Below are 15,598 nucleotides of genomic sequence, written 5' to 3' on the forward strand. Positions count from 1 at the left end.
TTTCACAAGCACACACGCAAGCACAATAAAAGATCTTGAACATTTCAGGGAGGTAGAGGGAGGGCATTTGACTGGGTAACACCATAGCAACTCTCCTTTTCCATCTCTCATATCTTCCTTATGCAATTATCTGGACACCCTGTACAATTAATTGATCTATAGGTGGCGCTGTTCATCCCGTCGATCTCGTGGGCTTTGTTTGCGTAGTGTCGGTCTCGTGAGCCTTTCTGCGTACTCATGGGCTGTATAACTCATGGGCCTATTTTACGTGATGTCGAACTCGTGGGCTTTATTTGCTTAGTGTCGAACTCGTGGGCTGTATATAACTAATGGTCTGTATGACTTGTAGACTGTATGACTCGTGGACTGTATGACTTGTGCGTGTCGGTCTCGTGACGTGCACCAACCATTATTATTGTATCATGATAAAACCTGAGATATGTAAACATAATCATAATATTTGAAATAAACTGAGGAGCGTTGGGTATGTGAAGGAAGCTTTTGAGATGAAATTCGTTTTGCAGTTTATTTTACCCAAACTCTAAAACATAAGTTGCTGGTTAATTTCAAATATTCTTCATGATGGCGCAAAATATCAACTTAAGGTATAACACATTCTCAGCAAGCCAGTTTCTCATAGACAGACGAAAGCTTTAACAAACAACAGACACAATATAAGACATAAAGCAAATCCTCATATATTTACATTAAAGTTTTGTGAGGTCGGAGGGAATCGTCCTACACGTTCAAAAGCTATTTTCACAAAGAACCAGTAGAAAATTCAGGAACTGCGTTTATATCAAGTTCTAAAAATTGTACCTGGTAAGAGACTGAAATTTCAGGAGCAAAACATAAAAATTATGGTTTCACTTTGATCTTCCTGGGAACATGAAAGTCCATTATATTGTACAAAGCGCTATAAACTGGCGAAGAAAAAAAAAAGAAAAAAAAATTATATCAAACCATTGATATTGAATAATTCTACTATGTACCTCATACAGATATATTTTACATTTCAAAGACTATATATTTTGTGAGCCCTAGCCCATGTATTGCTTCCCTGTTCATATTTTGTGTATACGTCAACTGTGTCATTTCCATGTGAATGTATGTTTTCTTAATGTTATAGTCATTTTCAATTGTCTGAATAAATAATAGTAGTAATAATAATGATGATAATATTAGTAGTAGTAGTAGTAGTAGTAGTAGTAATAATAATAATAATAATAATAATAATAACAATAATGATAATCGCACACTATTTTTTTTTTGAATTCGTTCGTTGAAATCAGTAAGGCTGCTGGACTGTGTAACAGAAATAGATCATTGTACGCCATGTTTTGGAACAGAACTGATATGCATAGGTGATTATTTGTATTCGAAGCTGATTCGTATGTTTGTTTGTTTTGACAATTATAAAGCGCTTCGAAACATGTATGAAGCGCTATATAAATATTTCACATTATTATTGTTGTTATATGGAAACGTTCTTTGCAAGTAGGTGATGAGAGATACAGTGGAAACTCGATATAACGAGATGGTCGGGACCGAGTCATTTTCCTCGCTATAGCCGATATCTCGTTATATCAGTAGGCATAAAAGAAAGCATAACATAAAGACATTAATTTGCACACGTGGGGCTACCCATCATCTTTCGATCGATACTGATAACTTGGTAATGTGTGTGAGGTAATTACTCACCTTTATGGGTAAGAAGATGCTTTTTCGCCAATGAAATCCAATATCAAGAATGTTTTTCTTATTGTAGATGTTTCAATTTGTAAATCTATATAGCTTGCGATTGTGTGAAGATCGTCTGTGGATTGGTATGTGGTTATGGTATGGGTGTGTGTTGTGTGTGGAAAGCTTGAATATGGTCTGCACAATGCTGTGTGTGTGTGATACATTCTGCATGTACATTATGACTGCGTGTGTGTGAAGATGGGGAATTCCCTACGGAGAAAGCCAATCACAGCATCAGATTGCCTCACCTTGCTAAACGTCATGATGATGTCATGTATACGGCCGTCCCACCACATTTTCTGCAGGTATCAGTGCGCGCACACACACACAGTATACACGTACAACATGCGGTGCTAGCTGTAGAGTGAACTGAAGATTATGTGTGTACAAGACAGTTTTTGGCGCATCGAGCTTTACAATCTCGGAACATGATAGCACAGGCGAAGTAAAGCTTTACCCGAAGACATTTTGCTTTACCTCGCTATAACAGGTTTGATTGGCTATGTTTTTCTTTGTTTGGAAATCACAAAATTTATCTCGTTATAGCAGTTATTTCGTTATAGCCGATCTCGCTATAAGAGTAGCATTTTACATAGACTTGTGTGGAAGGAAATTTGGGACCGGGAAAATTTCCTCGTAATAACCGATATCTCGTTTACCTCCCTGGTCTTTGTAAAGCAGTGGCAACACTGAACAGTCTACCCTCAATAAAAACAGACCGCGTCAATATGATTGATACCAATGACTTTCACAGATGGCGAGGCAACCATAGTTGCTAACTCGTCTCATAAAATATAATGCATGATGTTTATAATGCATGTACTTCTGATGTGCATAAATCAACGATAGGGAAGCGTCCGATAGCATCTATTCAAATTAACTCCCTACACACGAGAGGGATGAGAAGGGGTCTACGATTTCATTTAAGTTTGATGGTAGAATCTTCCTCTGCAAAGCTAATATTATTACAATCAGTTGCTATATTGCTATGGTAAATATAGGGGGAAAAGAAACCCAGGGTAAACAAAGCTCTGATATAGGCCTACACTTTACATATTGGTGCTCAATTAGTGTCTGGTTTGATCACACTGCTATGAACAAACATATCATCTGCTTCAAATGGACTAAAAAGATGTGGTCGGTGAACAAACGATATGCACGAATTAAAGGGTGTGTACAGTTCTGGTCGAGGTGAAGATTTAGCTTTTACCGTTTTGTGAGATATTCAGAAACCACTCTATGAGATGTCAAAGAGCATGCAGTTCTAAGGGGTATCAAAAGTTTATTCGATGAAAATCGGTTTTGAAATGGCTGAGATATCCAAAAACAAGGTGAAACAAAGAGATACTAATAAAGTTGGGGCATGTCGCCTTTTATTATTAGCACTTTTTGGGATATCTCAGCCATTTGAAAACCAATTTTCGTCAAATAAACGTTGAATCCTTCTTAAAATGACATGCTCTTTCATATTTCATAAGAGGCTTTTCATTATCTCACTTAGGAATGTTCAAAACATGAATCCCTACCTCAACCAGTACTGTACAGTCCCTTTAAACGATACAGAAAGTAAAGTTGTTAATCAGGCTTGAACCATAAACTGTTTCACATTGGTTGCACCAAAGATCCCACTCACTACATAGGAGTCCGTTTGGCACGGTATCAAAAATAACAACAACAAATTCTCTACAACATCTAAATAGCCTTTTTCAAAGACCCCAATGCAATGCGAACACCCTAAACCGCGCGCGTCAGTCTGGAGTTTCCGCTCCTGTTTTGCGTGGCGACAGCCAGCTCGATTTTCTTGAAATTTAATATTTCAACGAGAGGACTTTTGACAAAGGCTAATACTACTCTTACCCTCTCTCTTACCCTCCTCTCACTCACTATAGACCATGTTCTTAATCGAAGTTCACGTTGTGTCGAACCTTCGATACCTTCCCACCCCTCTGGACGTCTTTATTTATCGGCCTTTGGAAGATGTGAAAGTGAACATTTAGTGTGAGAAAATGAATGAGGGGGAGAGATACAGGGAGAGATGACGGGATGAAAGAGACAGGCAGACAGATAGAGAACTAAGAGAAGGGAAAGAGAGGAGGAGAGAGGGAGACAGAAATCCTAAGACTCAATTCGCAAGACTGGTATCCGATCCCGTCTCTAGAATGCCACACGGCGTTGCGCATATGTTTCTCATTACGAATCGTCAGACTTGTTCCCAAGGTGCGCCTGCGTCGATCTTTATGTCTTGAACTCGTCAGCAGCAGACGATAAGGGCAGCATGACTTCGCTATATTTGGAACAAGCATTGTTTTCTTGGGTTGGAGTAGACTGGAGAACTAGCTAGCTCTTTGAATGAGTGGATGTTGGAATTTACGGGATTCATCATTCTGTGAAGTGCATTACAAAATACAGAAAAGGTATTAACTTGGAATCATGCCACAACATTCCTTAAGTCGATCATCTTTGTCTTCTAGTTTCCGTCGTTGTCGAAACAACAATGCCACGACATCGACCATCGACATCGATCTCGTAGGAAATGAGTACGTCGAAAACCAAACCGATGATGTGGACGTTTCGAGGGAGAGTCCTCTTAGTTCGAACTCCGCAAGGGCTGGACTTACAATCCAACGACACTTTGGATCCCTACACTGCGTGTGCGTTGTACTCGGAGTGTGTGTTAGCTTCGGCTCCTTATTCTCCGTACGGCAGATCCTGGTGCACTCAGGCGGCCTCGTTCCCGCACTCTTGGTATGGCTATCCGCTGGTGCTATGATGTTCGTTGGGGCCCAGTGCTACGCCGAGCTCGCGACCTCCGTGCCGAAGACCGGCGGGGACTTCATCTTCCTCTTCCACGCTCTGCCCGTCAAGATGCCAGCCTTCATGCAGGTTTGGATGGGGCTTGTCATGGGCTCGGGCACTGCCATCTCGGTGCTAGGCAAACTAGCAGCGGTCCACCTGTTGGCGTTGGTATGCAACAGGTGCGGTGACGACACGGACCACACTGCCACGGAAATCAAACTTATTGCGGGCCTTTTAATATGTGAGCCACAGTTCTTTGATAATTCATTGCTTTAAAAACTGGTTTCTTTTGTGCATGTGTGCGCGCATCAATTTCTATTCAGTTTACTTTATGCACATCAGACATAAGGTGATACAAAATACAAAGCGACTGTGGACATCTACTTTGATGTAGTGTACTTGGTGACAGCTTTGATAAGAATGTATTTGACAAATTATAAAGCGTATATTTGACAAATGAAATTGTTTCACTATTTGTAAGAAGTACAATTCATATAAAAAGTATAATAAAAATAATATTTGTATGATATAAATTAGCCCATCTAGATTCCTGTTTTGTATTTAGAAAATGTTCTTACTGTCAAATAAAGAGTAATTAATACCCATAATATTGTTGATTTAGAAATGTACTATGCTATGGTGCATCACTTTTCTGTGGAACGCCTTTTTTCGAAGAAATCTTCTTGACTAGTTGATAATTTATTCGTTTGAGTGAAAAGACTTAAAATGATTTAACAATGAAATAAATCTTCGTTAGTCTTAGGATATGATTCATGAATGATGTCATTACAATTATGATTTTAGCCTGGGTGAAATCGCTGCTAACATAGAACTTTAGCATCACGCACACTATTACTCCGAATGAATTACCGCAATCAAGACGGAATGCATTAATCAAACAAGAGAAAAAAACAATTTCCACATTTCAACTGCATCACCACTAATAAACTGTTAGTCCCTGTCCAATAGATGCAACTAAAATGGAGTGCATTATACAGATATAAGAAACGTTACATAGAATTTGAATCGTCAGGCGATGTGAATTCGAAAAGGATGTAGAGAATTATTATACGGAGATCCCGTTGATTCATGCCCGGGACGTTGACTTTTGGATTTTGATTCGTGTTGCCATGGTTTCCAACAGGTGTACTCATGGCCGTTCATTGCCGTAGCACGCTGCTCGCCGCCTGGCTGCAAGTTATACTCACCTTCGTGAAACTCGCATCATTCCTGGCTATTATTGTCTTGGGATTCGTCGACCTAGCTTCGGGTTAGCTAATCAAACTTATTTCTCTTTTGAGCTGATCTATATACACACATTTATTCAAATGATAATGTATGAATATGTGTTTTTTTATTCATGCTGTGTTGCAGTGTTGAATTAGTTATTTGTGTACATATCTTCAGACATAATAAAAAAGTAAATACATGTAATATATATATATATATATATATATATATATATATATGCACACACACACACACACACACACACACACACACACAGGGGCCTATATATATATATATGTACATTACACAAGATGTTTCAAGCAGGTTTTAGCCTAGTTTTCGCCGAGTGTATCGGGTTTAATTTTTTTGAAAAAAAGCTCATCTGAGCAAGACATAAACAAGTAGGAGAGTCTTTTTTTGTTTCTTTTGACGCTGAACTTGAGTGCGATTTTAGTTTAGTCAACTATTCAGTGATTCATAAAGTACATTAAAACCTTTTTGATTAATCTTATCTTTCCATGAAATCATCACCATATCATCATCGGAATGGTAGAAGTTTTATCAAAATCGGAAATGAAATAAGAAAGTTTCAAATTTCTTATTCTTAGGTATTCTTTAAAAGTGATAATCTATTAAAACCATAAAACATACGAGCATCTTGGGAAATAATGATGTCATCACCTTACAAGTTTCTCATAGACCTGCAAAAAAAAAAAAAAATCTTAACGAAATTATGACTTCTTTTTCTTACATGAAGTTATGTAAGAATGTGTTACATTCATTCCATTGCATTGAAATGACTATTGCGGTCTTTTGATAATCAATAGCGATTGCTGAAAGTATGAAAGAAGTTGTAGTTGCTAGATTATCAACCAAAATTGTGATTTTTATGATATTTTGTGGACAGACCATAATTATGGGAGAGTATAATAGCCTATAGTGAGGGGTGCCATTGTGGTCGATGTTGACCCCCGTGGTGTGTGTGGTTAGGTCCAACGTCACTCAGACTCCACTACGAAGCAGCCATCAGTCTGCTCGTCTAATCTTATACTCAGTGTATTGAAGTCAAGTGGAATATAGTGTGCAATTGCCTGTTCAGGCATTTCAAAACGTGTATGAGAGAGAGAGAGAGAGTGTGTGTGTGTGTTTGTTGGAATAGTCGTATTAAGGCGCCATCATCAATCAAATAAGTTCGAAATGTGCTGTTATAGGATTTATTGAATCTTCTTGTAACTAAAATCGTTATGTGATATCAAATATTATATATGAGTAAGGCCTAATTTCATTGATCTGATAATGAAATTAATGTATTAAATTGACCAGGCAGGTTGTCGAACCTTCAGTACAACGCGTGGCACCCGCCCTCAAACGGTCAGCCAAATGTAATGATCGCCTTCGCAGTGGCCTCAATGTCCTATTCCGGATGGTAAGTAAGTAAGATGGTAAGTTTTATTCGTATCGTTGTGTTTGTGTCTTTATTTTTCATTTTCTTTTACTACCTTTTAACCAGGGTGGAGACTTTTGTTTGTTTGCTTGTTTGCTGTTGTTGTTTTGATCACCGAAATCGAGAAAAGAATATAAGAAAACAAAACACTCTCTAGGAATCACTTTCTCAGAGAACGGATTGACTGAGCCATCTTTGTGAGTGTGTGTGTGTGTGTCTGTGTGTTTGTGTGTTGTTGTTGTTGTTGTTGTTGTTGTTGTTGTTGTTGTCTTCTCCTCATTCATAGTGCATATGACTGGAAGTAGAAATTTATAGATACAGAATCAGTTGAATTTCTCGTCTGCATTCAAAATTCACTCCAATGTTCTATTGTTGTTGTCCAGGTCCTTCTTTTTGTGGGGGTCCGGGGGGGGGGGGGGGGTGAATTTTTAGAATGTTTGTTTCTTCCTTTATGTTATAAATATTATGTTTAAAGTTTAGACTCCGATGATATGCCGACATTGATGCCTGTTTCGTCAGTTAACCAAACTATATTATAACATTCTAATTGTCTCTGGGAACAATATTGATATATCAAGATTGAAATGCCTCAAACAAACATTGATGATTTAATCGCTGATGCTCTCCTGAGTTTAGATAATTCACCTTTCTGACTTGATTACATATTAACTAAACTTTACATCATAAGTTAAAAAATAAGCAAACGTAACTTTTCGCTTCTATAAACAAATGGATTTGAAAAAAACACTTATGACAGAAAATTATTAACCTAATGCTTGCAGCCAAGTCAGCACATTCCTTAACCATTATATTTGTGTATTGGCACGTAAACCCGAAAGCGTTGTATACACACTGTCCAAAGCCCCAGGCACCAAAAGGGTGAAGTGTATGGGCGAAGGGATTTCAAAAGTCAAGCTAAGTGCCCAAATGGTATTTATATACATCATTCCAGAGGTACAAAATGATATATACCTACATTTACGTTGTACTCATTTTTACCTAATGTCGTGACTCTCTCCCTTATTTTCTCCATAGGCAGAGCCTTGCTTTCATAACAGAAGAAATCAAATCTCCAGAAAAGTGAGTTTGTTTGAAGTGATGCATTCAAATATCAGTAATTTCTGGTCTTTCTTGAATATTGCATTTTGGAGTATTCACAAAATAAATAGTTTTGGAAGAGCTGAGTACGGGTTGAACTTTGAACCTTGAAAGAGAAAGGGTATGAGACATAGAAAGGTGAATTGAAGACAAAAACAGAAGGATGATAGACGGTCGGACCGACGGGACAAAGAAACAAGCAAACAAACCACTACAACAAAGGCCCAGTTCCGTAAATAAAGTGCAAGGTAAGGCATAGCAATCATAGCTCATACGAGTTACACGTATACGGTATAGGGACTACACAGTAATGCTATATGTTTTCCCGTTCAATTCAGTCACTGAAATTTTCATTTTATTTAGCGATGCGATCATACAATTTCAAGCGAATTTGAATGATCACCGAGATCAACACTGAAAAAGATTATTATCTCATTCAAATAAATTTCATTGGCATGCAATATCATGATTTTCTCACATAAATGTGTGAAAAGCGCGTTCAAAAATTTAAAATGCATATGAGACGCATTCAAATTCACACCATGCAGCACCGTTTCGATGAAGGTGAAGGAATTGAAATGTATGAATGACGCACTTGCAGCATTTGGCAATGGTTTTCGTTACTTTTATAGCATCTCCTCATCTGTTTGAATAGATTTATGCACGCACTTAATGAGCCTTGAAATGGGACCTTTGCTTTACATTGAAATTTCCCATTCCTCAATAAACCGTCATCGAGGGATCAGCTCGTATAACGACACTTTCATACATATATGCATTCATTTACATATGACATGGCGGCTCTATCAGAATACAATGAATATCTCGAATTTGGACAGAGCTAGGTTGGCTGAAGCATTTGACTACCAGCAAGATTCTAATTATGGAGTTACTAAAGTATGTAGCTCCATTTTATAACTGCCGACACTCTTGAAAAAGAGCAGGTGTACGACTAGGTCTATTGTTGTAGAGTATAGTGTGGATACGGGAGGGCTGATCAAAAAGCCGTACCCAAGGGGTGGAGTTATACAAAATGTAAAAATGAATATAGACGTATATGATATGATTTATGATCGTTCTGTAGGTGTTATATCTATGCTGAAAGGGAATAACGTGAAACTGGAAGAAACGATTACAAAGAAGTAAAAGATGAAAGCAAATAATTACAAATTGTGAAAAGGGACATTAAACATTATAGGAAAGGCAGTAAGAATTGTAGAACTACAGAATTTGCTTAAATGTGTATTGAATTCGAACGCGCTCATTAACGTGTGCCTATAAAAGAAATTAAATTTTTACCAGGGCAATACTATCTAGCTGGCGTAAAATTGAATGACAACTTAGCGTCGTTTGATCTTGAACTTGAACTTATGAAATCGGACGAAATCGAATGTTCAAAGAATAAAAATGAACCATGGAAGTAGAGGGTTGATGAAAATCGTTTGAAGTTGAACGTCTTTTTCATGAATTTGAATGAAAATCTGAGAAAATTGCACGGGAAAACCGTTCATGCACAAGACAATGATCCGTGAGTGTATTTGTAGGTAAAAGGAGCTTCACGCGTCTCTTTCTAAATTTGTTATCCGTAAATCGGTGTGGATCTAATTACCGTCTGAATATGTTACCTACTTTCACCTACATATTACATTCTGCTTTCCCAGAACCATCCAACATACGATGTCCTTTTCGCTGATCGCAGCCATCGTATTGTGCATCTTACTCAACGTAGCCTATGGAACACTTCTTACTCCCGACGAACTGCTTTCAAAGCAGCCAGTAATTATGGTAAGATATTTCGTCCACACACAAGCAGACATGCACACATACCGTAAAACATAACATTTCTTGTGACGCTAAATTGTAAATCTCACTCTTTGTGTGTATGTGTGTGTGTGTCTGTTGTGCTCATTAAAAAGCGATAATGATAAAACGTCTCAATGCAAAACACGTGATGTGTGAGAGTACTTAAAGGTGAACAAGAGCATGAACATGTCTTTTCTAATCAACGTATTGATTCTGAAGCGCATTTATAAGAAGGGGAGAAAGACAATTTACATTTGTATGAAACACAGACACGTAGGCATGCAACCTGTATGATTATCATGCTTTTATCGTTTCTCAGGTGATAGGTCAAAAGGTCCTCGGACGATGGTCATATCTGGTGCATCTACCAATCCTGATTTGCGCCCTCTCCGACATGAATGTCCTCATTCTCTCTGTGTCAAGGTATCACAGTGTGTTTTCAAATATTATTGACTTTGAGAAAAGAAAATTTGGTCAGCCGTAATGCAGCTTCGTCTCTTTGCTATAAATTATTCTTTTCATATATATGATTCACTGTATACATTGATTGAGCGTAAGAAATCGTATCCGACTCCCTAATTTATATTGAGAAAGGCGAAATTCTTACACGAATCACACAATTCCAGGTAATACCGATCAGATATGTCCCTATTATGTAGTTCGTAAGCGCTCGTTTTGAATATTTACTAGGAGCCGGGAAAGGGAAAGCTTTCAAAATAAAGCCGGGACTTGAATGAAGTGAGCCCGCAAGGGCATAGTTCCTTTTTCACACTATATACCAGAGGGTATATAGTTAATGTTAGGCAGATGTAGTCGAAAAACCAACCCTATCTCGTCAACCAATCTATATAGATAGTTAGATTCAGTGATATGTGAATTATTATCGTTTGCAAACCACGACTTTGTAATCCGTACAGAATGTTTTTCTCAGCCGGTCGTGAGGGGCAGTCTCCCAGTCTCTGGTCCATGGTACACCTTAGGTATCTTACACCTCTCCCGGCTATTATCGTCATGGTGAGTTGTTGTATTGGTGTTAATTATACCATGTACAGACACCCAGCAGAATTATGTCACCAGAAGGCATATGAAAGAAAAAACAAAATATCGCGACAAATCAAACCGCCAATCACGGAATTAAGAACATGTCAGACAATAATATAATGCTAACAAATTGTAGCGATCTATGATTACGCGTATCTTCCCAATTAAGTATCTGTTTCAGTATCACAGGTCTAATAAGAAATGTCGAGTGCATATAAGAAACAGGCAAAATTAACCACCTTTCAAAATAAATAGAATGTTCGATTTGCCTAATCATTACTAATGACAATTAACATTCACTTTGATATCGCAAAAACGAACTTACTCTAGTTTATTGAATACTGCTGAAAAAAAAAGTGGATTAGAAATACGGAAATTCTCTTATCGACTCTGAATACGTCAAAACTATCGACAAGAAAATTAGTACAACTTTATTCTTACTTGTGGATGAATGATAATTAGCGTGACGGTGTTAGAGAAGTCATGCAGCATTTCTGCTCATGTGATTTGTTTTCTTCTCCGTGATTATGCCCGTCTGTTTGCCTGTCTGTCTGTCTGTCTCTCTCTCTCTCAATATTTACAAAAGGTCATTAGTTAATGCCACATGCTTCTGTAGTTTTCAATGTGCGATTTGTAATTAATAAGACATAATAACACTCATATCACACCATATGATAATAATAATAAAAACAACAACAGGTTATACAATACATACTGTAAAATGATTGCTTGGTCCCAACATTACAACACATTTTGTTCATGCATCAGCTGCCGATCGCTCTGTTGCTACTCTGCGTGGATGTCCAGCTGTTCCTGGCGACTCTGGGCCCCTTCCAGTGGCTGACAGGTGGTATCGTTGTGGTCATGGTGCTGGTCTACCGTGTGAAGTACCCGGATCTAACTAGACCCTTTAAGGTACTGGGTGAAGAACTCGACTCTATGTATCAGTGAGCAATAAAGACACTGATTCTTTACAGAATCTTTATTCAATGCTTTGATTTCCTTCTTATGTCAGTGATCATGACTGAAAAAAAAAATGCCGGTATAGGAAAAACATTCGTTTAAATCAAATGTCAACAACTTTAACCTATAGGATCAACGACACACCCAAGGAAGATCGCATGGACAATATTGCATGAAAATGGTGATTGGCGAGGGAGGAAATATTGAAGATTATCCAACCGAAATGTTTAAAATGTTTTAGGGAGTTCGTAACCTCGAGCGACAGTACAAGACTAGTACTCCCTCAAGATAGCTTTTCAAGTCCTGAAGCTAGAAACGTCTGTACATTCCCGACAGCAGAAGTCATCATGATAAATGATAGCATGTCGTATCGGTTTGCCAATGTATTTTGAAAGTAACGCATACCTGCAACTTGAATATTTCCGTCATTAACATAGCCATTTTCACAGCATTACAAGCAAGCCCACGTAGTGTGCTTGCAGTCTTTAAACGTCCCATCACGTAGTGCGCATAAACCCAAATTTAGTACAACGTACGCTGACGCACTGTTCTCCTTTGACATTCACTCTGTATTAACACGAAACTATTTTCTAGTGGTAGAACATTCCCATAGTGGTATTCTACTAATGAGATAAATCACAAAATGATCGGCTTTCACGCAATCATGTATATCGCTGAATGGTATACTTAACTATTGTATGTAATCGGATGTAACGTGATTTGTAGATGAGCTGTATAAGGAAACTTCACTTGTCGTCACAATTATTTTGATCGAGTGCATGGTATATGGGCCCTAATTCCCAAACAAATTCTATAGACATACAAGGGACTCTTGTGAGAAGAAAACAAGTTTAGGACTATATCGTTCGTAATGTATACTCCTAAGTTCATGTGAAGATGAAATAACGACGACTTGATCTACTTCCCTTTGTCGCATTCAGCGACTTGTGGATTTAGTAATGTACTGATCTATTCGTTTATTTTACATCTGTTTCTCTAGTGACTTCATAATTATGATACACTTGTTTATTTTGAATGAAGGTTTCTTTTCTAAATTTTCGTAATTGTACTTTGTTTGCTTGCTCTGGTTTGTGTGTTTATTTCTATTTCGGGGTTCGGAAAGTTTGAAGCGGGAAGTCTGCTTAATTATGTCTCTTGGTTGTCGAGAATGGTATTGGTCCAAATGAACACATGTTGTATACATATCATTGAAACATTTTGTAATACGTTGTTTCACTGTGTTTTCTTCTGTCCTCCTCTGTTTGACTTTTCCTCCCGATCCGTAGGTCCCGTTTGTATTCCCTGTCATCTTCGTGGCTTACTGTGTGTTCCTCACCGGGCTGGCTGTCTACAACAACCCGCGTGTCCTGGGCATCATTCTGGCATTGATAGTGCCTGCTTTCCCGCTTCAAATCTTCCTGATACGTCTCGGGAGACCACGGGCTTTCCTCCGGTTGGTCGGTGAGTATTAAACAGGGATATACAATATGTACGCTGTCCACTAAATGTGACTCCGTATAATATAGAGAGAACCATATTATCGGGAAATTTTGTTCATGATATCAGAATAATTCATAATTACTTGCTCTATTATTATGATATTAGCTGCCAAAATAGATAAATAGATAGAGATAGATAGACAGACAGATAGATAGATAGATAGATAGATAAATGAGTAAATAAGATAAACAAAGAGCTCTCTTCCGTACTGACGAAAGTAGATAAACACGTAATTTGACTTATTTTGCAGTCTCTAAAATTAGCGTTTCTACTCTACAGAAAAAAGAAATTAAACATTCAGGAACACTATACCTCTTGAAGACGTAATAAATAACGATGATGGCTACTTGTGGCGTGGGATATGTTGCAGGGTGCTGGCGAGCAGTAGATACAGATATGGGAAGACTATACAAAATATACCAACGGTGACAATTATTGCTTGAAATAAGTTGAGAAATGAGATCGAGGTTTGTAAGAGCTGGTATGACTGTGGAAATCACCAAGAGATTTCGGTTTAGTGAATAACTGTGTGAAAGATCACACTGTCCTATAAGTTGAGGACAGTTGGTGTTGAACGTAAAATCAAAAATCTTTTCTCGTTTCTTACCAGGACGTTGTAACCATTTCCTGCAAAAGCTTCTTTTGGTGGCAAAACCCGACAGAGTCGACACCTTCGAGCTTTGACGCAGTGAAATGGGAACACTAACCAGTCAAGCAGGAGGGAATTCACCAACCTTATACACGTACATTAAAGCTCGGAAAACGGAGCTACATATTATGTACTATATTGAATTACGCACAAAAGTTTACTAGCTCCATGGTACAGCCTAAGGTGGTGGTACAATCATGGTATACTGAGATGTGTCCTATATTTGTGGTCGGTATTAAAATGTCACCGTGTCTTGACTTTACAGTTATGGGAGAAAAATGGGATTCAAACTAGACGAATTCGAAAGTCAACGAAATGAGAAGATCAAGTAGCTGCATTATGTAATTGTCAATGTTCAAAAGAAATCGCAATAACGCGTTTAGATTTGTACATGTCTAATCCCTCCCCCCGTACTTCAGAAGCAATGCACATCATTTCGCAATATTTTGAGCATGGATGTATACGATTTGGATCGACCAATCTGCAAAGAAATACTATAGCTTCCCAAGCGTGCGGTACGAATGAGAAGTAAAGATCGGAGCAAACTTCCGATTTTCAACAATCTTGGCATTGAGAAGTTGTAATTCGTTTGTGCGTGCTTCTTACGTCGTTAGTAAAGTCGCAATGATGTACATCTAAAAGTTTGTGAATCGATCGCGAAGATGGTGCAAACGCAAGTTTGTGAATATTGTAATAACCTTTCATTCTCGACACTAAGCATGTTTGCAATAACACAGTGCTCTCTGTAACCGTATTTTAATTATGTTAAGCTGATGATGCGGCATAGTGATGATGATAATGATGATGGTGATGATGATGATAATGATGATTACACTATTAAACATGCATGTTGTGACATTATCACTGTTGGTATGACTATTGAAGTAACTGTTATTACTATGTACAGTAATTATATGAGTATCATCATTATTGTCACTATTGTGATTATCATTAGTAATAGAAGTATAGAGCACAGCTCATAATAAGTTAAAATCTCCGAAAGTGACTCTAATCATCACAATGAGAAAGATAGCGATTAAGGTACAGCTGTCTCGTGTTAACAAGCTTTTGGGAATAAAATCCATCTGTACCAATTCCACTTCTTACATCGTCTGGTATATACATTGTAGGATTCGAAAAGGTGTCACATACGTAGACTCTGTACAGTGTAAAATAAAAAATGCCGCTCAACAAGTACTAAGTATACCATCAGCAACTGGCAAGTTGTCATAAATGCAAAATTCACACATTGCGCAATAATTGTCTGAAGTGCCTTTAATCGTGAAAAATTGATGGATATGATGGGTAATCATGAGATGTCAGAGTTTTAT

General features: G+C 37.9%; 1 protein-coding gene across 1 annotated transcript; it reads left to right on the forward strand.

Moving 5' to 3' along the window:
• Window positions 1–4,173: 4,173 nt before the first annotated feature.
• Window positions 4,174–14,302, forward strand: LOC139729777 (cystine/glutamate transporter-like). Its single transcript, XM_071640711.1, has 10 exons — window positions 4,174–4,780; window positions 5,684–5,809; window positions 7,093–7,195; window positions 8,249–8,293; window positions 9,973–10,096; window positions 10,434–10,537; window positions 11,032–11,128; window positions 11,924–12,070; window positions 13,405–13,579; window positions 14,229–14,302. The coding sequence occupies exons 1-10, from the start codon at window positions 4,174–4,176 to the stop codon at window positions 14,300–14,302; spliced, it is 1,602 nt and encodes a 533-aa protein (XP_071496812.1).
• The last annotated feature ends 1,296 nt before the right edge of the window (window positions 14,303–15,598 follow it).

The sequence above is a fragment of the Diadema antillarum genome, unplaced genomic scaffold (assembly GCF_040938485.1).
Source record: "Diadema antillarum isolate AM-2024a unplaced genomic scaffold, OU_Dant_1.0 seq00000263_RagTag, whole genome shotgun sequence".
Lineage (NCBI taxonomy): Eukaryota > Metazoa > Echinodermata > Echinoidea > Diadematoida > Diadematidae > Diadema > Diadema antillarum.